The 26,582-nt window shown below is 37.8% G+C and overlaps 1 protein-coding gene across 1 annotated transcript in view; it reads right to left on the bottom strand.

Annotated features, from left to right (window-relative positions):
• LOC109432807 (nose resistant to fluoxetine protein 6) overlaps positions 1–21,476 on the bottom strand; it is a 132,691-nt gene extending 111,215 nt beyond the window's left edge. Inside the window, exons 1-3 of the mRNA XM_062858682.1 lie at positions 20,007–21,476; positions 10,485–10,666; positions 5,774–6,006 (exon numbers count right to left, since the gene is read on the bottom strand). Coding sequence (XP_062714666.1) covers positions 5,774–6,006; positions 10,485–10,666; positions 20,007–20,820 — 1,229 coding nt within the window. The 5' untranslated portion in view covers positions 20,821–21,476. The remainder of the gene's footprint in view (positions 1–5,773; positions 6,007–10,484; positions 10,667–20,006) is intronic.
• Between the last annotated feature and the right edge of the window lie 5,106 nt (positions 21,477–26,582).

The raw sequence follows: 26,582 nt of genomic DNA, 5'->3' as shown, positions 1-26,582 counted from the left end.
AATGTTTTACGTTATCACACAGCATCCAATCGTTAAAACATGCAGAAATACGCTAATTGCTGTAAAACAACACCCTGTTCATTTTACCCCCTGTTCATTTTACCCACAATTCCCCTACTGTATTTTTTCCTTCGCGTTTTCGAACTCAGGGCATGATTCTACACCAAAAATGATCACCAGCTTACCGAGTTCAAAAATGCTGTAAACTAGTGTTTCCGGGCAAATGTTTGTGGGGTGGCCAGACTTTTTGACGAGAAAGCAACCATCGTGTTGTTTTCCGATGGTCCCCTAGTAACCACAAGCATTATATCATTGCACGAATTAGACTGAATATCAACCTTTGCAATGCGAAATGCAATAATTCACCATTGGTCATGCAATAATCCTTTAGATTGGCATTATCAATTCATTACATTGATTTACATTTTTCTTTACATTAGAGTGCATTAAAAGGTGATATACATATACGATAATTCAATAACTCAACACTGCAAAAACTAAATAAATGTAATGTACAAACTAGCAAAGGCTGCTCTAACAATACAATTATAAAAGCTTGACTCTAATGGTAAACGAATGAAATCAAGAAAAGTGAACAACTTTACGGTCAAGTCTAGCGGTTTTCAACACTTCTGATTCGACTCCCGACCAACTTAATCCCCGTTTTAACCTCCGATCGACGACTTTCTTCTGCAAAACCATTTCTCTTTTCTGTTGGTTGCTATCACATGCCAATAATGATGAAAACCACAATTAGCATATGAGCAGTGCGCGAAGGGCGCCAGCGCGTATGTAACTCATCTAGCGGTCTTCAATACATCTTGTTCGACTCCCGACCCGGCTAAAAAAAAAATAATGGTTAATGGTCATTGGTCGGGCTAAAACTAGATTTTTGTGTTGGTTTTTCGTGTTCCACGTATTAAGCATGTGCAAATGTAAATGTATAGCACATGCATTTATGTTACTTTAGCAATGGCTGCCAACGTGCTGCAATACGTGGCACTAATTTGATTTTAGTGGGGCCCTTTTCGACTTTAATATATCTTTAATGAGGTGTTTAAAATAAAGCAGCATTATATTCACAATTTTAAATATCAATATATGGCAAAATTGATGCACTTATATACGGCTTCGTGGTTACTAGGGTCTCCAGTGAATTTAGCTTACCCTGATACAACAAGGTAGATCCATTCTCTTCAGGTTTGACCAGGGCATCCGCAAGCGACAAGGTAGGCCTCGTACTCATCTTTGGCGAGTGCGTTAGTGTCGATTGGCAACGCGACCTGGGCCTGATCGAGTCCCGCTTGAAAATCGGTTTGTGTTGCCGATGGAGATGGCCCGCGAAATCGCATTGTGTTGTTTGGGAAGGTCCGCTTGCACGTTAGGACGAATGCACGTTAGGAATGCGTAGTTTCATCGAGTTTGACCTCCCTCCCTGGGTTTGACTCTGCAGCCACAGGTAATCCTTGCGCTGATGGTGGGTACACAATCATCATCATCAATTATGTAACCGATGATGTTAGAATATAGCCTAGGATATGACACTTATGGCAAAAGTTATAACGTACAGACAGGGCCGGGTCTATGGGAGAGGCGGGGGAGGGTCAGGGCCCCGGGCCCCCACATTTTAGGGGCCACCACAAAAACTTTTTTGCTTGCTAAACAATAACAAAAACAAAGAAAAGCTTTTTTCAGTAACAAATTTTGAAAACGACGTATAATCAATGGTGTAGCATTGATTATACGTCGTTCTCAAAATTTGTTCCTGATTATTTGTACCACCCCCCCCCCCCCCCCCCCCCGTTCTGCCGTTGAGAACAAACAAATCTCGCAAGTTCCAGCTGCAACATCAAACAAGATTTCCTCCTGCAAAAAAGGCAAGGTTCGCCGAAAGTCCCCACGAAATTCCGTTGTTTTCGGGAGCGTATGTTATCTAATACAGTAACAAATTTTGAAAACGACGTATAATCAGTGGTGTAGTATTGATTATACGTCGTTTTCAGAATTTGTTACTGAATAGATGTATACATAATGTTGGTGTTTTTTTTAAGTACACCACGGATGGTGGGTTTTTCTAAAGACACTATATGCATACAGTGTCTTTAGGTTTTTCAAGCGAAGGAAATGACTTTATAAGTTAAATGAAAAACAAATATTTCCGTAGGGCCGACCTGCCACAAAAAAAAAACAAAAATATTTACATTTATTTCTAACACAATCTGTCAGAAGATGTATTTTTGTTTTAAACATGGATTGCATTTGCTTCAAATGTGACGTTCGATTTGCTCCAAACAGTTCTGGAGCTCGATTTGAATGGGTCGTATGTACATTTGTCAATATAAAATTCGATCAGTTTATTTCAGTTATTGTAGCAATAGGGAAGATATTTTGGAGATTTTTAATGATGGAACGGAAAGCCTGTTTTGTGATGATTCTGCTGTATGTATCAACTTTGTTCAATTTTAACAGTTTTTGCTATAATAAGCGAATCCAACTGATCGAATTTTTAATCGACAAAAGCACATACGACCTTTTCAAATCGAGCTCCAGAGTTTTATTTTTGTGGCCTGAACAAATTGACCTCAAATATAGGGTACTGGTTCCCTTATTGAGCATGTGGCATTTTCATCCTACGAAAAACAAAGGATTGAGGCGTTGTTTGTTTTGTTTCTTATTTTTGTATTTTTTGTTAGGAGTGAGCACGCATGAAAACAAAAAGAACGAAATTAATCGGTGCCGTAATCACTAGTTTTCGAATAGGATGAATATGGGAGCGTGAGATTACTGATGGAACGCATACCCTATTTGATTTTAACATATTTTTTTATGCGTGCTGGACCCCTTTCGCAGTTAGCATAAGTGCGGTATCGTGGATAAAACTGCGATTTCGCATAGAATCATGTCGGTATGTCTTCTGCGTACTTATTCAGTATCTTAAAATGAATAAGTGCGCAGACGACACCGACACAATTCGGTGCGAAATCACAGTTTTATCCTCGATCCCGCACTTATGCTAACTGCGAAAGCGATCCAGTGGAGTCTCGAGTGGGGTGGGAAGTGCGCAATAACATCATAAAGAAAATCTTAAAATTATTGGCCTGAATTTCCATGCGTAGGGTATGTGTGCCATCAGTAATCTCATGCTCCCACATCCATTCTATTCGAAAACAAGCGATTACGGCACCGATTGATTCCATTCATTTTGTTTTCATGGGTGCTCACTTCCATCAAAAAATACAAAAATAAGAAACAAAACAAACAGCGCTTCAATCCTTCGTTTTTCGTAGGATGAACATGGGAACCACATGCTTAAGAAGGGAACCAATATCCTACACGGAGAAACAAAAGTACCCAAAAGTGAGTTCAATCCACCCAACTTCGAGGTTGCGTGCGGGAAGCCAATTTTGAGTTGATGGAGTTGATGTTGAGGTAGGTAGTTTGCATTTAGGCTTATTCGGCCAAAGTACCTAAAGTCGAAGTTGTTTTTACTCAACCGTCAGTTAAATTTACTCAACTTTCGCTTCTATGTTACTTACTGAATTTTGGCTTCCCGCATCGAACTCTCAAAGTTGGGCTGTTTTGCTATTCACTCTTTGACAACATCAAAGAGAGCGAATGAAAGAGGATGCAAAAAAGAACCCAAAAGTGAGTTTAAAAATACTCAAATTTGGGTTTTCTTGTTTTTCAGTGTAATTTTTTTTCCACAAGCGTCGGTTCACTGTTCAGTCTTCGACATTGTTTTTTCTGCATGTTTAGGTTATACTTGAACGTCATCAGTTACTTGGCTACAAACCATTTCTGGCGTTCGATTTGAATAGACCAGGTTTGCTGTGATGAGCGCTTGCACGCTGACGTCATCACTGTCTCCTTCTCTTTCTTTCCTTCGGCGTCGGTCCATAAAGCCGTCCTTGCCCTCAAAAAAATTTGAGGGCAATGTTAACAAATCGTATGAGAATTCGATGAGGTTATGTTTTTGATGCAAGCCCCTATTCCTATGTTCATACCTGAGACGTGTTGATCATGATGAGCCTGGCTGTGTTACTGGAAATCAAATGAAGTCGAGTCAAACATGAGAAACTGACATTACAGACATTACAGTTGAGGTCGAAACACCGACTAAACCGACGTGCCACTCGATTCCGAGACTTGACCGAAATAATTACACGGTAAATTCAAATTGCAGTGATCGCTAGTGTCAAATTGAAAGTGACGTTTAGCCCGTCATGACATTTATACAGCCGGCGTCGCGGCGTCTTGATCAAACGCTGTGTAAACAAAAACACGTGATGGCCAGTATTGTCAATCTGTAGCTACGCGTTGCCTCAGAATGGAGCATTACGGCAATTACGGCATACTTAAGAATTTTGGGAAGCAATTAAGGATGTTATATTAAATGTCCCAGCGTGAAAATAAATTCAAACATTGGTGGCTGTTACCGTCTGCACACTATATTCCCATCGAATTGTGCAAGCGTCGCGACGATGATGCTGCTCCTGCTGCCGTTTTAGTGACGCTGACTGGGCTGACTACTATTTCAACTTTTATTTGAAAAAATAAAATCTCCCAGAAGTCAATACTTATATGAATTAGGCCTAATAATAAATTGTGCTTTCGGAAAATTAAGATATGAAATTGTGTTCTGATGTGGCTGCAGTATGATGAAGGCATGACCGACGACGACGGCGACGCCGCGGAATACAAACAAACACTCTACGTTTAATTCAATCAAAGTATGAAATTCTGTAAGATTATTGAGTCTTTTACGCTCCTCAAAAGTTTTGTTTTGAACACAGTTTGTGAATCTATCTTTTCTTAGTTTATCATGAGAAATTTTAGTAATTGTTATGAAATAAACAGCATTATCGAATGTTTGAAAAATTTGTTCATTCCAGCACACCTATGGGTGGCATTATTTAAGAGTGTTCGAAATATTTCGGCCAAAATAGTTCCGAACCAAAATCAACAGATGGCGCTATTTTTCAACGGTTTTTATTTTAAAATTTTGGACGAAAATTTCATGAACCTTGGCACTAGCTGGCATGTCGGTTCGTCGGTGGTCGAAATACGTATCTGTCATAAGATGCAAACATTTTGTTGAAATTAAAAGGAACAGTGCTTTAGTCGATTTCCTTTTACTTGAAAAAAAGTGCGTTTTCTCATACTACATCCCATACAAATTTCAATCGCAATGCACAATACCACCAATCGCCTCCAAATTTTGCACACAGTTTTTTTGGACTCAAGAAGGAATCGAAGAAGCTTTGTGAGTCTAATAGTTATTTCAATGGTCCACTGCACGAATTTATGCTGGCCTGCTTACACAGAAAATTTGCCGACACCGCTCAAACGTCAAATTTCGTGTGAGAGTAAGCAGGCCAGCAGTATTAATTTGTGCAGTAATCCATAGTAGAACCAATTAATTGCTTAACACATAAAAATGTTTGTTTTTGATTTTCACAAATTTAATCTTCTTCGTGCATTAACTGAACTGAACTTCTCTGACGTAGTACATGCTCAGAGTGCCCGTCTAGATCATAATGACCCCAATGCACCACTAGGGTTAAACCAAGGGTTAAACAAATTTGAGAAAATTTCGAATAGGGTAACTCAAAATACCAACTAAAGGAGAAGAAATTTAAAATATCCAATAACACTTGAGATGTTGATGTTAACAAAGAAGGATTCTAAACGAAAACCTATTTTTCAATACTAGGCGCATGTGTTCATTCACAGATAACTTCACATAAAAGAAATAATCACATACAGTACGTACCTTAATAAATAAAAACGTTTGTCATTTAGTAATGAGTAGCTGCCTGGGACTAGTCGTAGATTTGTTACATCTAGTAGATTACATGTAGGACTGTTGAGATGAGTTGTGTTCATTGTTTGGCAAGTGTTAGAGTCTAGCATTTTCTTCGATATGGGATCATCCTTCAGTATGTGGTAGACATCCCTGATTGAGCACGATTTTGGTAAACACTGCCCTAGCTGCATGGGTTTAACCTGAAATTAAAACAGAAAAATATCGAAAATACACGTGTTAGTCTCAAATGTTAATAATATATGTAACAATCTGAAGATTTAACTATCAAAAAGCTAAATATCCGACAACATGCTAAATAGGCTAATTCAGAATTACCCCCAATTTTAGAGGCGCTTGATGAGATAAGGAGAAAATCGTTTGTTTACATGAAAAGGTCAATTTTTTGTCGTCAAATTTTACTCATTTTTTGCTCTAGGAGTTGCTATTTTCCATTTTCAATGGCTTCCATTATCATCATTCTTGATGCCCACGCCAACAGACACTGGATTGGCCAGCTAACAAAAAATCCGGAAGACCGCCCGCCGGAAGCATAGCAAGAGCTCCTCAAATTGGCTTCTTTAGCGGTGTTGAGATAATTTCATATTCTGAATCTGCATGCAAAACTGAGCCGAAATCCAAATTTTCATGAATTTTGGTGCCCGGGAACCTATTTAAAAATCAATTTGAAGTTTGTATGGGAGCGATTTTTCGAATCACCCCTCATCGCATTTTGTACTGGGTGGAGCTGTCAAACAGTTACCCAGCTGTCAAAAGAGGATTTCAAAAAATCTCTTTGATATTGATTTTAGGGACTAAAATAAAGTTTAAAAAATCTGAAAAAAATCATAGTGGCTCAGAAAAAGGTGCTCTTTTGTATAAAATCATAAAATCGATACATTTTTCTTAATTTAAAACCCAATTAATCACATAAATTGTTCATAAGTATCTACCGGATCTAAGCGCAACCGAAAGAGAATCAAATTTTCTTTCCAAAAAGTGCTCGTTTGTTTCTCTACGATGCGGAATTCGATACGAAAAAGTGAAAAAAGTGCACTTTGCCTATGCTGCGCGCGCCATGGCAAATTTTGGCGGAGTCACGTTTTTCATAAGGTTCCCATTCCTGCCACCAGATGCGGAGGGATCGTTAGCTTCTGTTGGATTTACCTATAGGTGAATCCAAATTACCCCCAATTGGCTTCTTTAGCGGTGTTGAGATAATTCCATATTCGGAATCTGCATGCCAAACTGAGCCGAAATCCAAATTTTCATGAATTTTGGTGCCCGGAACCTATATTTAAAAATCAATTTGAAATTTGTATGAGAGCCATTTGTCGGATCACCCCTCGTCGCATTTTGTATTGGGCTGAGCTGTCAAGCAGTTGCTCAGCTGTCAAGAGGTGATTTCAAAAACTATCTTTGAAATTGATTTAAGACATCAGAATAAAGTTCTGAAAATCTGAAAAAAATCATAGTGGCTCAGAAAAAGATGCTCTTTCGTATGAAATCGAAAAATCAATACATTTTTCTTAATTTAAAAACCCAATTGTAGAGGCGCTTTGTGAGATAAGGAGAAAATCGTTTGTTTACATAAAAAAGTAAATTTTTTGTCGTCAAATTTTACTCATTTTTTGCTCTAGAAGTTGCTATTTTCCATTTGCAATGGCTTCCATTATCATCATTCTTGATGCCCACGCCGACAGATACCGGATTAGCCACCTAACAAAAAGATCCGGAAGATCACAGCAAGAGCTCCTCAAATTAATCACATAAATTGTTCGTAAGTACCTACCGGATCTAAGCGCATCTGAAAGAGAATTAAATTTTCTTTCCAAAAAGTGCTCGTTTGTCTACGATGCGGAATTCAATATGAAAAAGTGAAAAAAGTGCACTTTGCCTATGCTGCGCCATGGAAAATTTTGGCGGAGCCACGTTTTTCATGAGGTTCTCATTCCTGCTACCAGATGCGGAAGGATCGTTAGCTTCCGTTAGATTTACCTATAGGCAAATCTGTTGGCAGGAACGAGAACCCTATGGAAAACGTGACTCCGCCAAAAAGTGCCATGGCGCAGCATAGGCAAAGTGCACTTTTTCACTTTTTCGTATCGAATTCCGCATCGTAGAGAAACAAACGAGCACTTTTTGGAAAGAAAATTACCAATGGAAAATAGCAACTACCAAGGCAAAATAATAGTTATTTTGAAGACGAAAAAATGAATTTTTGATGTAAACAAACAATTTTCTCCTCATCTCATCTAGTGCCTCTACAATGGACTACCCGCTTTGCGCGCAGCCACAGTTGATCAGCAGGAGTAAATCAATTTAATCACAGAGAACAGACATCCAAGTCCAGTTCCGAAACTGTGTAAGGAATTTAACGACCATTTGAAATCGGCAACACAAGTGGCAATAGCATGGCGCTGCAGTCAGGTAATTTCCCATAGGGCCGATTCAAATATGACGTCCATCATTTTTCGTGAAATTTAGACCCCCCCTCCCCCCTCTGTCACGCTATTTTGTATACCTTATACATGGAGTGTCACACTTTCTCAGACCCCCCCCCCCCCCCTTCCCCCTAAACGATGGACGTCATATTTGAATGAACCCATACTAATTGAATTCACCACTTGAAATGTTTCAATTCACCACTGACTGTGGCAATATGGTGTTTGGTGGCGTACGTGTTGTCATCGTGTATTGGTTTGCAACCTTACTCAAGTAAAGATTCAAATCTTTACACAACCTTCCGAATGAAATTTGTTCTATCCTGGATGTCTGTTCTCTGTGATTTAATTTTGTATGGCGAAATGCATCTAAACTTGAATTACTTGAAATACAAAGCTTTTCCCGAAAAAAAAATATTTGGTAGGCTTAATAGTGGTCACCATTGTGCACAACCACTACCAAATATTTTTTTCGAATAAGAACTTTGAATAACTTGCCTTTAGATGGTATTCGCCACACAATATTTTTGCGATTTACTGTTAGCGATTTTTCGCGCATAGAAGCTAGCGCCACATTGGTCGATACGGAGAGTAGGAAAAAAGCCGATGTAGTTAATTCATGAATTCAAACTGGCGTGACGACAGTAAATAAAATTCTCATGTTAGTGGTTTTAGCTCAAGAGTTTTCTTATTATAGGGTATTGGTTCCCTTCTTAAGCATGTGGCTCTCATTTTCATCCTACGAAAAACAAAGGATTGAAGCGCTGTTTGTTTTGTTTCTTATTTTTTTATTTTTTGTTAGAAGTGAGCACCCATGAAAACAAAAAGAACGGAATCAATCGGTGCCGTAATCGCTTGTTTTCGAATATGGGAGCTTGAGATTAATGATGGAACACATACCCTATATACATCTTTTTGCTTCCATCTAATGAGGCATCGGCAGAAGTAAGTAAGAATATTGTCAGATTTCTTGAAACGTAAACACCACGCGGTCGTTGAAATGTTTCAAAAAGGGGTTTTGCACAAAAGTTCACGCGGTCTATATCGTTTTCGAAAGGAACAGCCGCACCGTAGCAAACGCCGCAATGTTATTTCGACACTGATTTTTCATTTGGGCCTAACTGACATTTTCGAGTTCTCTTCATCGATCCTCTTTTTGTGTCATCACAGAATGTGTATTGAGTTTTCCAAAGATTTTTTGGTTCAAATGCAAAGAAGACGACTACATGTTGCTATAGAAACAAAAAGAATAATGATTTTGTTTATTTTGATCAAGTTAATAGTGAAAGAGAGAGTCGACGAAGAGAAATCGATCAAGTCAGTAAGGCCCTTATGAAAAATCATTGTCGAATTACACAAAATTTCACGTTTCAATTTCGCACACGATTTCGCAGCGGCTAACGTACACAAGTTTGGTTGAGTTCATGACAGGGGCGTCGGATGCTTAACAGGTAAAAAAATATGCGTTGATTTTCTTATCTCATCGCCAACGTTTCGATCCAGATGTTGGGATCTTCTTCAGGGTTCGAAATTAATCAATTTTGTCTAATCCCGTGTACATCTCACGGTTGATTGTCTCGTTTTTGAACGAGACAATCAACCGTGAGATGTACACGGGATTAGACAAAATTGATTAATTTCGAGCCCTGAAGAAGATCCCAACATCTGGATCGAAACGTTGGCGATGAGATAAGAAAATCAACGCATTTCTTTGACTGAAAGCCAAAATCCCCGAGAAATAAGTCAACTTCCCAGTCGAACCTCTACAAGTAAAAAAATATGTTTAGTGTGAAATGTCGCTGGAAAATTATGATTCAGTGGATTCTCAAATTATCACAGTAGTCTAAACTAACGAGCCTGGATAAAACAAAGAGGAGAAACGTCAAAATTGGACTGTCGATTTTATGTCATCCCCATAGTTCCAATCGAGCAGGAGACCTGTCAAAACGACAAGGATTCGCCACTTTGGTATACTCGAGACACTTTAATCTAAACATTAATGAGACACCCAATCGTGAACAGAAATAGTGACTTTAACCGTTATGTGTCCGGCAAACTTTTTGCTTTTTTCTACACCGTGTATTTTAAATGGGTGCTGGGTACCCGGGTACCCTGCCGGCCACATAAGGGTTAACACGAGGAACAAACAGTTTAAACCGCGACGAGATCACTTTCTTCGAAATATCCGAATAGGGGCAGTATACGTATAATATAAAAAACTTATTTTATCTACTTACATCGGGAACGAAATCAGCCAGCTTGACTTTGATAGTAGCCACAAAGAATGTCATTTCAACAAATGATGTCTGGTTGTCATTTTTGTACAGCCGATTGATCTCTTCACAAAATGATTTGGATCCTAACCAGAAATCATTTCCGAAAAACGATTGTCCACCGTATCGGCCGGATGCATCACATACTGAAAAAAAATAAACAACATCATTAGATAAACATTTTTTGCGATGACTGTAAATTTGAAACCAAGGTAACTGATAGACGAAAATTCTCACGAAAGCCAAAACAATCATTTCAGTATGTTTCGTTCCAAATGTTCATCATAAAAACAAAAACTCGCTCATTTACTCACAAAGGCGCGAATGAATCTTTAATCCAGCGTGAGTGAGTTGCCCGCCAACTAACTGGAATGAAAATTGTGAGTGAGCTCTCGAACTATTACCCCATTACCCCACTGGACCCCACGATCCCGCACTTATACTAACTGCGAAAGGGGTCCAGTTGAGTGGGAACTGCGCAATATTGTGCTTAATTTTACCATTCCCAAATATCATAAAAATAACAAAAAAATCATTCCCACGTACCACAAATCAATAAAAATTACCATGCTTTATGGTAATGGACTACCCGCTTGGCGAACACCCACAGTTGATCAGCAGAAGTAAATCAATTTTATTTTGTATGGTGAAAAGCATCTAAACTTGAATTACTTGATATAGAAAGCAAAGTTGCGGCCATTCATTTGCAAAGATTTACATTCATTTGCTATTATCTCAGCTCAGAAGCATACTATTGAAAAACAATGTATGGATGAATTCAACCTTGTAGTTTTATCTGAAAGTTTGCCGAATAACATTGGGGTCGCAAACGTATACCAAAGTCATGAGCGAGCTGTGAAGGCAACTCTCCACGCGGTGAATGTAAATTTGATCAAAACAGTTTAAACGCTTTATCTTTTCTGTTTCAAATTTCTCATCGAAGTGATCTAAGAACCACTTATAGAGCTGCAAAATCTTAAGAAAAATTTTTTAGAGCTTTAAAAACGCTGTTGCTACGTCATTCCGTTCAAAATATATTGATGATTTTCTAGAAAAAATAGGCACTTTTCGAGTATTTTGCACTTAAGTTACAAAAATAACACCCCTCTAATATATAACAACATTTCTTCTTTTGAATGCGGGCAAAAGATATTTTTTATGTTTGCCCCAACCCGTCATAACTATGATTTTTTAAGAAAAACGCCTGTAACTTTTGAACCAAAAGAGATAACGACCATCTCAACACACGAAACGACGCGTCTTCAAATGCTCTACAAGTGTTTCTTGGGCGACTTTGATGAAAAATCGAAACTGAAAAAGTTAACGTCAGAAAACCGATTTTTCTTGAACCACCCTAAGCTTATTCAGAAAAATATCTCTAGATCGGTAAATTGAAACCTGAAACCTCCATTTAAGTCGAAGCATGGCTGATCGAAAATAATGTTTACCGTACAAGCAATGACAAAACTAAAGACTTCTATAGTTTTTAACACTTTGCATGACAAAGGAGATTTGTCAAAAAATATAAAACTGTATAAAACTGTACATAAAAAATGTCTTCAGCAAATTTGCTCAAAATTGATAGATCTACAACTTTTCCAAAGATATAGTTATACTTGCAAATGAAAAAGTTTGATTCCCAATTTCTTTGAAAATATAGACCACCCTAATTTTTATGTATATTGAAAAGTGGGCCTTATTTTTAGGAACAACTTTGTCGAAGACCATATTAATCTAGAAAATCATTTGAAGGCGCAGAATGCATCTTTCCTCGTAAATCTGTTTTTTGGACCATTGTGCACTGCCCGTTTATACCCCAAAAACGAGCTTTTGAGGTGGCAATATAGTTGCCACTGCCCGTTTAGGCCTCCATCGCTGGTGGCAATATTCTTGCCACTGCCCGTTTAGGGTACTTTTCTTCTTTTGACTTCGACAAAAAGCCGGAAAAGAGATTTTAGAGTGGATTAGGGCTTAACCCATAATATAAACTGTGTAGTTCAGTTCATGTCAACCCATAATTCAGTAACAAATTTTGAAAACGACGTATAATCAATGGTGTAGCATTGATTATACGTCGTTTTCAAAATTTGTTACTGAATTTGATTATTTCTTAAAATATTTACCAAATCGATAATTTTACAATAAGTTTGAGTTAACTTTCTTCACTCGGTCAAATTTAGCCATTTTTGAGACTACAAATTGCTCCCAATTTGTTGTTAAAGCTTTGTTTAGTACTAAAAAATACTAGGCGTTGTTAGCAATCCCAATTTTAAGTAAACCAAAAAAAAGTTCGTAATAAAATGTTATAAAACAGATAAAACAGGAGGTGGCCACTGCCTTATAAAGGGTTAAAAATAACTACACAACAAACAAAAAGAGACATGATAAATGTAATCAATAGAGCTAATAAACTATATGAGCATGAGCATGAGCATAGATGACCGCACAATTTGTAACTCGGTGGCTCAGGGATTGTGGATCACAGGGTCGTTCAAACGTGACTTGTCTCTCACATCTCCAGCTGAGGACGAACATAGCAGCAGGACCAGTATTGAACGTTAAACAAACCCACCAGTGTTTCATAAACAGAGAGATCACAGGACGGACGATATAAAAAGCATATAAAACGATAGATGAATTGGTGGAATTCCAGAAAGGCGAGGCATGATGGCTACTTTTAGCCCGGAAAGGCGGACAAAACGAAAAGTGGTGGAACACATTTAATCCAGGGCTATGCTCTTTAAATAACCTAACACAGCGGTTCATATTTACAATCCTATTTACAAATTTATTACCTTGACGTCACATTAACAGGAGGTTTTATACTTGCGGTTTGGTGTTCGTGGTTTGGGAACCTCTGGTTCCCATTGAGGCTTATCGTTTGGACGATGGTTCGCGCGTCTGTTACGAAGACGGCGGATGTTGTTGATGACGGTCGGTGCCGAAAGTCTCCGGCGGTGCATACCGAGCGAGTGCAACGACGCCGGTGGGCAAGATGGCGGCTTCGGACGGTCGAGGGAGTAACATTCGAAGCGGGAGTGATCCAATGCACCACCAACTCCTGCTCGAGAGCCATGAACAATGGCGGCTTTGGCTGGTTTCTTCGGTGCGGTAGCTTGGTTGGGCTTGAGTGTCCACTATGGCCGTTGGAGGCCCGGTTGACTGGAGAACTAGTCCAAAATAGAAAGAAAAAGGCCCGTTCTTTGGACCTAACCACAAATTAACCTCCGTGACGTCGCGGAACCACTGTTTTCACATTTTCAATGTTTTACCTTTTTCTTATAGCTTTTGGCAAGTTCGTTGTTGTCTGATAGGGTTTAAGTTTTGTTTGTCGTTGTATCTAACAATTTTAACAATTAATTATTTGATTTTTGTTTTAACATATATGTACTAACACTGTACCTACTTTTGCATGTTTTTTTTTTTAACAATTACTAACGCTTTTAACAAATACTAACATTTATCGCACGTTTTTACTAACAATTAACTTGTATTCTTATCACAAAGAGAAAATAACACAGAATTAAAATAATTACACCACATGAGGTTTTCACTTTAAACTGACCTCAACAATTAACAGAAAAACTACACACGCGCGCACTACCATTCCGTTCTGGAATCACCAGCCAAAAGAGGGTTTTTGAGAGGCAACTTTCCCTTTTATGGAAAATTGTAATTTTTTTTTATATTAATTTATGCTTTTCGCATACTAAAATCATGCCCTGCCTGTTTTGTCTCTATTCATGCGACACCTGTGGGTTGAAACCATTATTAAAATTACTGGTTCTAACTGCTCGACTACGAACTGTCACAGCATGACAGACGGCAGTGAGAGTGGAGAGGCACTTTCTCACGCATCAAGCCACTGCATGAGTGTCGCTCACTCCATTGGTTTTAGTACCTTACTTCGGAAAAGGGCGTGTTAGATTCGGGATGGGAAATTTTTGGATTTGTGGAGGAGCCACAAGCTATACATGGAACCGACGGTTACAAATTCGTAGTTGCTACTCCGTGATTGACCAGAGCAATCAAAATTGCACAAGGAACCAATGAATAGGGCTTGGGACTAGCTTACTATTCTCAATGTGCACAGATCGAGAGCTCTCAACTTTAATAAGGTCAATAACGGCGCCGGCCACGTCCTTACGGTCATCGAGGAAGGGAGGGAATGTTAGTAAGACAAACGTTGTTATAAAGACCGCGAATCGCTGCATCTCAGCGCTTGTCTCAGGAAGGAATTTTTGTTAGTAGGGTAAGGTATATTGTCAGTCCGGGAGTCACCTATGGTTGGTGATATGATTTGACAATGGATCAATATACACAAACCGCCGTTAACAACCGACCACTTTTCGACGCAAAAACTAGCCAAAAAGCAAAAATTCTATCACGCGTCTCCACTCCACTAGGGAGCAGAGACCTTTAGTCTATTCCACACAGAAATACACTGAACGCGATTCACTTATCGGCGCCCGGATTTTTTCTCGACCGGCGAGCCCGAACCAACACTTTTCACTCTTTTGTGTAAATGCAAAAATGAAAGAAAATATGTATTATCAACTGAAAGTGTATTCACACTTAATTTTTATTACCGAGTTCGGTAATTTTTTGACGAGATTTAAACTGCTGAGCACCGAGCTCGTTCAGCAAAAATGCATTGTTTACCTTTTCCATACGATTTTGACAGTTGTTTTACTGAACCTCAGTAAAATCGATTACCGAAACTACCGAGATCGTACTGCTGTTATAATCTCGTCAAAAAAGTACCGAACAGGCAATTCAGAAATAAGTGTGTTGGAAACTAGCGCCGACGGGAAGCGAAAAATTCGGAACCGACTCGAGCCACGACGCGTCCACCGCAAACTCCAGCATTTCGACTTTGCCAATCAATAGAGCTAATAAACTATAGAGGAAAAATGTCGCTGTCGTCGTCGCCTCAACATCTCTTGCTGGCGGAGATAGGCAGGGATATAAATGTCAAAGCGAAAAAGTATGCAGTTTGACAGATAGATGCCCGACATGTTCCCGAGCGAGAACAAAGGGAACACCAGAGACATTCGTCCTCTACAGTTTATTAACTCTATTATGTAATCCCTTCAATGGTTGTTTCAATTAATTAAATGCTTTTACTGTTTGACAGATCAATAGTTGTTTTTTTTTCGCTGTGTAATTTGAGTTTTGATTTAGATAGGGTATCGCGCCACTTGGGCGGTGGCTTCTATATTCGTCTGTTTTCCACTATAACTCAGTCAATTTTGAACCAATGAATTAACTACATCGGCTGTTATCCTACTCTCCGCATCGAGCAATGTGGCGCTAGCTTCTATGCGCGAAAAATCGCTAAAAGTAAATCGCAAAAATATTGTATAGCGAATAGCATCTAAAGGCAAATTCATCGAAGTGGAATACATTATTCGAAAAAATATTTGGTAGTGGTTGTGCACAATGGTGACTACTATTAAGCCTACCAAATATTTTTTCAGTAAAAGCTTTCTATTTCAAGTAATTCAAGTTTAGATGCATTTCGCCATACAAAATTAAATTGATTTACTCCTGTTGATCAACTGTGGCTGCGCGCAAAGCGAGTAGTCCATTGGTTCAAATTTGACTGAGTTATAGCGGAAAACAGACGAATATAGAAGCCACCGCCCAAGTGGCGCGATTCCCTAGGTAACAGAAAATAATATGAAGTAAAATATACCTATAGATTAAGAGGATACAAACCATCGTTGTATTGCAAAAACTCAAAAGCATTGTTTTCGCTCAAAATCCATGATATATTAATGATAATGTCTCTGCACACTACATGGACAACAGCGAGTTTTCAAATGCATTTTTAAGCTAGTATGGCCTGTAGTACACAGGGTCAAATATTTGACAAGGAAAGAACTCAAGAAACAACATCAGTTTGACACTAATGAAAATTCGATCGAGTCAAACAAGATGTTTGAGCATTGATTTATTTTTGGACAAATATTTCACCCTGTGTACTAGTAGCTTATGCACTCTTTGACCAATGCCAAATATTTGACCACTTTTGACAGTTAAATTTTGACCAAGATGTACCAGGCAAACAAAAATATTTGTCACTCTCGAAAAACGAATAGGGACAAACAGAGCCAAACAACCTGCCAAAATTTATTATGTTTCCTAAAGACACTATATACAAAGACACGAAATGTTCCAATGGACTACCCGCTTGGCGCACACCCACAGTTGATCAGCAGGAGTAAATCCATTTTATTTTGTATGGTGAAAGGCATCTAAACTTGAATTACTTGAAATAGAAAGCTTTTACTGAAAAAATATTTGGTAGGCTTAATAGTAGTCACCATTGTGCACAACCACTACCAAATATTTTTTCGAATAATGTATTCCACTTCGATAAATTTGCCTTTAGATGCTATTCGCCACACAATATTTTTGCGATTTACTTTTAGCGATTTTTTGCGCATAGAAGCTAGCGCCACATTGGTCGATGCGGAGAGTAGGAAAACAGCCGATGTAGTTAATTCATTGGAATTCCAAATTTGCTGTCAATGTCATTCCAATCGAGCAGGAGACCTGTCAAACGCGCTTTAAAAGCATTGCTCGACAGCATCATCGTCATCACGCGACAATCATCATCAATAGCAACAATCATCAGATTTCGTGTCTTTAGCATACAGTGTCTTTAATGTTTCCAGTTCAAAACCGAATAAGCGACATTTTTTCTTTGACTTCCGCTGCTTTTGCCTTGCGTTAAACACAATGTCGGAAGTGGCGCGCTGTATTGTACACCTGGTACTCTATACAGCGCCCCACTTCCGACATTGTGTTTAACGTAAGGCAAAAGCAGCGGAAGTCAAAGAAAAAATGTCGCTAATTCGGTTTTGAACTGGAAACATAATATCTGTCAAAAGTTGTCAAATATTTGGGGTCTGGGCAAAGCGTGTAATAGCACCCTTACTACTTGAGGCAAAAAGACTACTGTAAAATAGCTGATGACTGCTAATGATTGAATAGGCTCCTAAAGTCCTATCGGGATTCTTGTTTTAAATCACAAATTATGGTTCAAGAGTACATATTTACTCAATTTTTGACGTTTTTATTAACCGTAGTTGAAAATATATAATTTTTATTTTTTTAAGCCTTTTGTCTCGTCCCTAGCTTATAACACATACTTTGAGAGATTGTTTTTCACCGTGTATGTCAGATAGGAACATTTTTGAAATCCCAGTGCGAAAAATGTCGAGCTCAGTCACACAAGGTTGACCTCAAACGTCAAAGTAGAACTATTTACCATTTAACTTATTTCGAATTTTCTCATTATTCCTTTGTTTTTCATGTTCGAGTAAAGTACAATTCGGATAAGAATACCATGCTTGATCGTATTATTCAATATAAGCGAGATTTCGTCTTTAATTTTAGGACCCTATTATGGTTTCTTGAGCCAACATAAAGCAAGAAACTATAGAGTTTAGTTTGACGATATACAACGCCGGTTGCGCCAGATACATTACAATACATGAGGATATTCTCCTAACGTTACGGGGCAAGTATCAAATTTAGAATCACCGAAGCAGATGTGTTATTATTAGACCGGTAATTGCAATTAGTATCCATTAAAATTATACATTTCCTAGCAGTAAATGATGCACAGATAAACCAATATCACGGCTGATCGAAACGAGTTTAAAAATTTTAATCGTACCGTAAAAAGGGGTAACTTTAATAATGTGGGTAACTTTGATAGTGTGACAGGCATGATATAGTTTATCTTAAAACTATGATTTCTTCAATCAGTTAAAAAAGCCAAACGTAGATCAAAACTATACATATAAAAGTCCATCCTAAGGCGAAACTGGAAGCATTTCCTCATTTTTTTTTTTGGTTTTTGATGTATTATTAAATAACGAAGCAATATTTTCAAAATCGGTTTTCCTACACATGCAGAGTATTGATCAAGGTCTCTTCTGATTTTTTTTTTGTGGAAAATGTTTTCCATTTTTGCGGAAACCATTTGTTATGAAATTTTGTTCAAAAATCAGCAAAAACAAAAAACATTTTCCACTAGGAAAAAAGGAAGATACCTTGATCCATACGCAACAAGTGTACGAAAACCGATTTTGAAAAAATGTTGCTTCGTTGTTCAATTAAAAATCAAAAACCAAAAAGTAAGGAAATGCTTCCAGGTTCGCCTTAAACGTATTTTTATTAAAACCGAGTTTATATTCAACTTTTCGGGCAAAAAATAAAAGTTTTGGATATTTTTGTCATTTAAATAATCTGCTGTACGACTTTGTTTCAACTATTTTTGCATTGAATGGCCTCTTATTCTCGGCATATCCACCATAGTAGATTCCAAATCTGGCCTTGTCTTTCTTAACGAAGAGTGTTTTTACAAACAGGAATCAATCAACACTAATAAACGCCTAAAAGTATACAATGCCCTTGCATTTTCCTGTAATTAATTCTGTTGTGTTCAAATTTGTTTATAAAACATTCAGAAACAACCCAAAAAAAGCTAATTCACCATGAATATGTTAATGTAACGTTAAAAAAATATTTTTAGAAAGATAATGATTTTTTGATAGCTTAACATACTGTGTTTTTCAGTCAGTACTCAATAAACTCATTTTTATATATAGAATTTTGTAGGAAAAATTCGTATTTTGCTACAGAAATTCAATGTAATATATCCACAAGGCTTCTTTCATCATGTTCAATGAACATTGTTCATACTTGTAAGATTTCAAACTGTGATGATATTTTAGGATTTGATGTGTTTTTCAGGGCACTATCAAAGTTACCCCAAAATGAAAATGTGATTCTCGCGCATATGACAAAATTATAAGTCAGCCAATATATTTTAAAATTTAAGGGAATTTCAATCGCATTTGATAAATGGTACCCCAATACTTGTTTTAAAAATATAAAACTAGGGGAAATACTGTTACACGTAAAAATATTAAGAAAAATTGCTAAAAAAACTATCAAAGTTACCCCGTTTTACGGTGATATTATTCGTCGCTCTGTAAACCGTTTTTCCAGACACACGAGCAGTATTGCCAGTAAAAGTGTGCAGTAAAAGTACAGATTTTTTTCAACTTTGTGGTACAGATTCTGTACGATACAGATTACAGATTTTCAGCAAAAGGTACAGAATGGTACAGATTTTTTGAAATTGAGAAAAAATCATTAAAATTTAAATTTAAAACATTTTCAATACTGATATTTTTGTTTTTAAAGTTCGGAAATTGCCTACTCAAATCAAGTGTTTTCCATAGTTTAGCCTGAATGTAATGCTCTTTTTTGTGTATTTTAAACGATTTTAAATCAAATGTGGTACAAATTTTGTACAGATTTTTCGAATGTCTGGTACAGATAAAAAAGATTTTTTAGCCTCCGGTACAGATAAAAATGCGGCAACACTGCACACGAGTGAGTTTTCGTAAGTTCTTGGTATGGCCAGAAGTTGTTTGCATGAATCTCAACAAAACGACTTACCTTTCATAGCCCACAACTGTGACACACTAAGATGTGACAAATAGATACCCATGTCAACGGCACAATCGTAGCTCAGCTCATGCTTGATGGTCGTAATATCCCACAAGTGATGATCGTACAAGTTCATAAAAAGATGAAAATAATTGAGGTGTTTTGCAGGCATATCCTGATCACCAGTAACCTGGTGAGCTGCGATCGGTAGATTCTCGGCGGTGTGGTTTTTGACCTCTTTACGTATATACTTGTAATATTTTTTAGTCGACCCTTGATGAATGTGATCCGCGTGCCCTGTGTTGTCATCAGTTGGTTTTTCTTCAGCACTGACTATAACTTGGTTGTATGCATTCGATCTATCGTCATCGGTTGGCGGTTTCATGTTGTCTTGTATGTTACGTATTTCAATTGAAGTGGTAGGAAAAAGCTCTCTAGAAAACGAGTTCCGTGTATTGCTTATTGGTGTGTAAACTTTTATTTCGTCAACTTTTTTGTCAGGACCCACAAATGCACCAGTGTTTACTTCATCTTGCAAATTTCTATCACTCTGTGCAGTAGCTGCAGCTGCATGCGGCTGTGGCAATCCCACATTGGAATGTAGCTGGTTCAAATCCTTTGATTCTGATATAACGTGCATCGATCCAACGATGGCGAAGCCTTTGCTTACATTAGGCCTGGTTATTGGCTGGTACTTGTTTTTCGTAATAGCACTGGCCGACTGGTTTTCACCGTCATAACTTTCATTGCTTTGCGCATACAACAAGTTGCACCATGAAATGAGTAAGCTTGTTTTCAATAAAATAAGCACTAGTTTTGGCATTTTCACAGAACCTAACGAAGAACTTTTCAAATTGAATTGCACAAATCACTGCACATCAATCATTTCTTGCTTCACACTACGCGTGGCTCGAATAGTAGAGGAAATTATGGAACAATGCGATAGCCAGCATGTATGGTACAGAACACAACGAAGGAAACCACCGTTTAAATGTACAACTCCTAAACGACCGAGAAACGTAAACGCGGAAAAATAATGTTGGTGGTAATGTATGAGCAGCACAGGAGAGCGCGAAAAGTGACTAGCGCGTAGGAAGGTTTGGACCAGACTAAAATGCATTCTGCCAATGCACATATTTCTGCATCGGTGAGCTTTCTCGGCAGTTTTCTTCGGCAGCAGAGTTTTGCACCGACAGAGTGAAAACCGAACCTGTCTCATATGATCTTGCAATAAGGCATATAGGGTATGTGTGCCATCAGTAATCTCATGCTCCCATTTTCATCCTATTCGAAAACAAGCGATTACGGCACCGATTGACTCCGTTCTTTTTGTTTTCATGGGTGCTCACTTCTAACAAAAAATACAAAAATAAGAAACAAAACAAACAGCGCTTCAATCCTTTGTTTTTCGTGGGATGAAAATGGGAGCCACATGCTTAATAAGGGAACCAATACCCTAATACAGTGATAGTCTCACATTTTTGACCTGCTCACAAAGTACCGATTACGTTAGCTAACCAAACAATCTCTCCTGTCTCCCAGCGTGCATGTTCAATTTTAACGGATTTAGCGTGGTCGATACATACTAGAGAATTTATATTTGTTTATTTACAAGAGACACAGGAGGTATATGTAATGATGATTCAAGAAAAATATCTTTTTTACAGAGAGTAATCCTATCAGACCCAACAATCACATTCTACATATTTGCGTTATCCCTAATGGGGTATAAGTTGCTTCCCGAGCAAAGTCTTACAACAAAATGATAGCAAATCCAAAACACGATTTGTAATCAGCAGCAAATTGATATCACAATTTGATATCAGATTGTCTTGATTCAACTTGAATTCAAATTTTGATTTAATTTTGCTGTCACTTCAACTTATTATAAATATTAAAGCTTTTAAACAATTTCAAAACTTCTAGACGACCTTGTATAATACAACTAATGTTATACCATCAGTGCAATCAATGGACTACCAGCTTTGCGCGCAGCCACAGTTGATCAGCAGGAGTAAATCAATTTAATTTTGTATGGCGAAATGCATCTAAACTTCAATTACTTGAAATACAAAGCTTTTCCCGAAAAAATATTTGGTAGGCTTAATAGTGGTCACCATTGTGCACAACCACTACCAAATATTTTTTCAAATAATGTGTTCCACTTTGAAGAATTTGCCTTTAGATGGTATACCGCATTTAGTTCACTACTGGACTGCGAACTGCGACATTATAAGTGCGAAACCGTAAATAAAAGTGCGCGATTGCATCAAATCAGGTTGATGTCTTCGGCGCACTATTTCTTCAATCTATGGAGAACAAGTGCTCTGAAGACACCGAGTTGATTTGATGCAATCGCTCACTTTTATTAGCGTTTTCGCACTCGTGAAAACTAGTGCGATAGTCCAGTGGTGAACTAAATGCGCTATATTCGCCATACAATATTTTTGCGATTTACTTTTAGCGATTTTTCGCGCATAGAAGCTAGCGCCACATTGGTCGATGCGGAGAGTAGGAAATCAGCCGATGTAGTTAATTCATTAACTACATCGGCTGTTTTCCTACTCTCCGCATCGACCAATGTGGCGCTAGCTTCTATGCGCGAAAAATCGCTAAAAGTAAATCGCAAAAATATTGCATGGCGAATACCATCTAAAGGCAAATTCTTCAAAGTGGAACACATTATTCGAAAAAATATTTAGTAGTGGTTGTGCACAATGGTGACCACTATTAAGCCTACCAAATATTTTTTCGGGAAAAGCTTTGTATTTCAAGTAATTCAAGTTTAGATGCATTTCGCCATACAAAATTAAATTGATTTACTCCTGCTGATCAACTGTGGCTGCGCGCAAAGCGGATAGTCCATTAACATATTGCATTTAAGTTTTCATATCATTCGTAAAACTATACATTTAACGATTTTTCCATTTTTTCGCACTGATAGCAATAACAGTTATCAATTTGATATCACTGATGGCAACTTGCTGTTACGGGAACATTTTTCTGCTCTCATTTTTGATGTTTTAACCGTTAAAACGACCAAAATGACAACAACCTGAGTTATCATAATTTGCAATATAACAACATCAAAATTAGTTTTCAATTTGCTGACAAGCTTTGCTCGGGTTCTTAGCTTATTACAGTTATCACTGGTAGGTAATTCTCAGCCAAATTATTCACTTTTGAATATGTTATAACAGGCAGGGTGTCATCCATTTTATTATCTATTCTGTTTCGACCTAATCACGAATCGGATCAACTGCAACAACCTACTGCAGCAAGTGAACTTCTATGCTTCTATGCTCCCGGTAGAACTCTACGTCACCGTGCTTTGCTTCACATTCCATTCCATCGTACAGCGTATGGTAGCAAAAGCCCTCTGATCTCGTGCTGCGACTTTTCAACAACGCGACCACTTCTTCTGATTTTAATATTTCCGAGACAACTTTTAAACATAGGTTAAGGACATTAGAATAAGTCTACAGTCTATGCAACCCATTAAATATTGAAGGCGGTATATAAATAAATGAATAAATAAATTACACAGCGTAACAAAAATTAACTTTTGGTCTGTCTCAAGAGCAAACTTATGTGTCTCTGACAGATTTTGGTCCGCTGAATCCGAATCCGGGCTCAGATTTGCTCCAACACGTCACAATTTTGAACTATACCTCAATTTATAGGGCAAAATATGCGATTTTGGGCTTTTTATACTGCAAGTTATTAAGCATGGTAATATTTTTTTGAATCAATCAAAAGGTTAAATGGTCAATTAACATCTAAATTAACGACTCATGCAAAATATTTCGTTTTACCAAATCAAATTTGATAGTTTTAAGCGATTTATGTTAGGTACGATATTTCCCATACAAGTCACCCTCCAAAAGTTGCATGCAAGTTTTCATACTTACATCTCTCTCTCTCTTCTTGGCGTAACGTCCTCACTGGGACAAAGCCTGCTTCTCAGCTTAGTGTTCTATGAGCACTTCCACAGTTATTAACTGAGAGCTTCCTCTGCCAATGACCATTTTGCATGTGTATATCGTGTGGCAGGCACGAAGATACTCTATGCCCAAGGAAGTCAAGGAAATTTATACTTACATTTATACTTACATAAAATGCTTAAATTTATCAAATTTGATTAGGTAAAACGAAATATTTTGCATGAGTCGTTAATTTGGATGTTAATTGACCAATTAACCTTTTGATTGTTTAAAAAAAATATTTCCATGCTTAATGGCTTGCAGTCAAAAAAGCCCAAAATCGCATGTTTTGCCCTATAAATTGAGGTATAGCTCAAAATGGACTACCCGCTTTGCGCGCAGCCACAGTTGATCAGCAGGAGTAAATCAATTTAATTTTGTATGGCGAAATGCATCTAAACTCGAACTACTTGAAATAGAAAGCTTTTCTCGAAAAAATATTTGGTAGCCTTAATAGTGGTCACCATTGTGCACAACCACTACCAAATATATTTTCGATTAATGTGTTCCACTTCGAGAAATTTGCCTTTAGATTGTATTCGCCATACAATATTTTTGCGATTTGCGAAAGGTAATTAATGAATTAACTACATCGGCTGTTTTCCTACTCTCCGCATCGACCAATGTGGCGCTAGCTTCTATGCGCGAAAAATCGCTAAAAGTAAATCGCAAAAATATTGTATGGCGAATAGCATCTAAAGGCAAATTTATCGAAGTGGAATACAATATTCGAAAAAATATTTGGTAGTGGTTGTGCACAATGGTGACTACTATTAAGCCTACCAAATATTTTTTCAGTAAAAGCTTTCTATTTCAAGTAATTCAAGTTTAGATGCTTTTCACCATACAAAATAAAATGGATTTACTCCTGCTGATCAACTGTGGCTGCGCGCAAAGCGGGTAGTCTATTGTGACGTGTTGGAGCAAATCTGAGCCCGGATTCGGATTCAGCGGCCCAAAATCTTTCGGAGACACATAAGTTTGCTCTTGAGACAAAAAAATGTTGCGCTGTGTTATGATAGGTACAACAAAATATCAAAGCTTATTTTGTGCAACTTTTCCAAAAACGAGAAAATTATACAACTGATCAAGTAAAGCCTGCGCACTTTAGAATCGGTACACTTTCATCCGGCTGCCGCTCAAAAACAGTGTCACTTGGAAAAAAAGTGTTGTTAGAAGCAATGGACTACCAGCTTTACGCGCAGCCACAGTTGATTAGCAGGAGTAAATCAATTTAATTTTGTATGGCGAAATGCGTCTAAACTTGAATTACTTGAAATACAAAGCTTTTCCCGAAAAAATATTTGGTAGGCTTAATAGTGGTCACCATTGTGCACAACCACTATCAAATATTTTTTCAAATAATGTGTTCCACTTTGAAGAATTTGCCTTTAGATGGTATTCGCCATACAATATTTTTGCGATTTACTTTTAGCGATTTTTCGCGCATAGAAGCTAGCGCCACATTGGTCGATGCGGAGAGTAGGAAAACAGCCGATGTAGTTAATTTTTAATGCATTAACTACATCGGCTGTTTTCCTACTCTCCGCATCGACCAATGTGGCGCAAGCTTCTATGCGGAAAAATCGCTAAAAGTAAATCGCAAAAATATTGCATGGCGAACACCATCTAAAGGCAAATTCTACAAAGTGGAACACATTATTCGAAAAAATATTTGGTAGCGGTTGTGCACAATGGTGATCACTATTAAGCCTACCAAATATTTTTTTGGGAAAAGCTCTGTATTTCAAGCAGTGAAGAGAATTGTCAGACAAAAGAGGCACAAAACAAGCAACAAAGAAGGTGCGACGATTAGTCTTTATCTCTACTGGTTACAGATAATGACATGATCTCGAATTTTTTTGTTGCAGACAAAACGAAAGCTGAATTTGTTGCGTACTTTCCAACTCGTGAATAAACGTGAATAAAATTACTAACCCAAAGTCGAAACTGTTTGATGATACATCTTTTTACTGAGTTCTCAACAGCAGATTTAACTCGGTACGCTCGGTTATTTATTTTGCGGATATTCTGTAAATGAGTTACCGAGCTCAGCTCACAAACTGTCAAAAGTTACTGAAGCACGGTAAATATCGTTAGGGAGCGTCCATAAATTACGTCACGCAAAAATTGACCATTTTCAACCCCCCCTCCCCCCTATGTCACACTTTTTGTATGAGACCTCTGAAATTTTTGTATAGGTCGTCACACTTTGCTGAACCCCCCCTCCCCCCTCAAAGCGTGACGTAATTTATGGACGTTCCCTTACTGGTGAACGGTAAATACGATTACCGAGTGTACCGAAATAAATCTGCTGTTGAAAACTCAGTAAAAAGATGGAAAAAATACTGAACTCAGTGAAAAAATTACTGAGCTGGAACATCTGAATCTTAGTGTGTAGAGCAATGTTTCCCAAACTTTTAGGAGGTATCGCCCCCTTAGAGCTTCAAAAAAATATTTTCGCCCCCCTAGGTGAGATTTTATTTTTTCTATAGTAGAAGGCTGAAACTGTGCTTAGCTAATGCCTTCAAAAGCGCTGTGACAAATCTAGCTGTGCCATTCAGTGTATCTAAATCTGTGTCGCTCTCATTTTCATCAAATT

Source organism: Aedes albopictus, chromosome 3 (assembly GCF_035046485.1).
Source record: "Aedes albopictus strain Foshan chromosome 3, AalbF5, whole genome shotgun sequence".
NCBI classification, from domain to species: Eukaryota; Metazoa; Arthropoda; class Insecta; order Diptera; family Culicidae; genus Aedes; species Aedes albopictus.
This window is presented reverse-complemented; position numbering and strand designations above follow the sequence as displayed.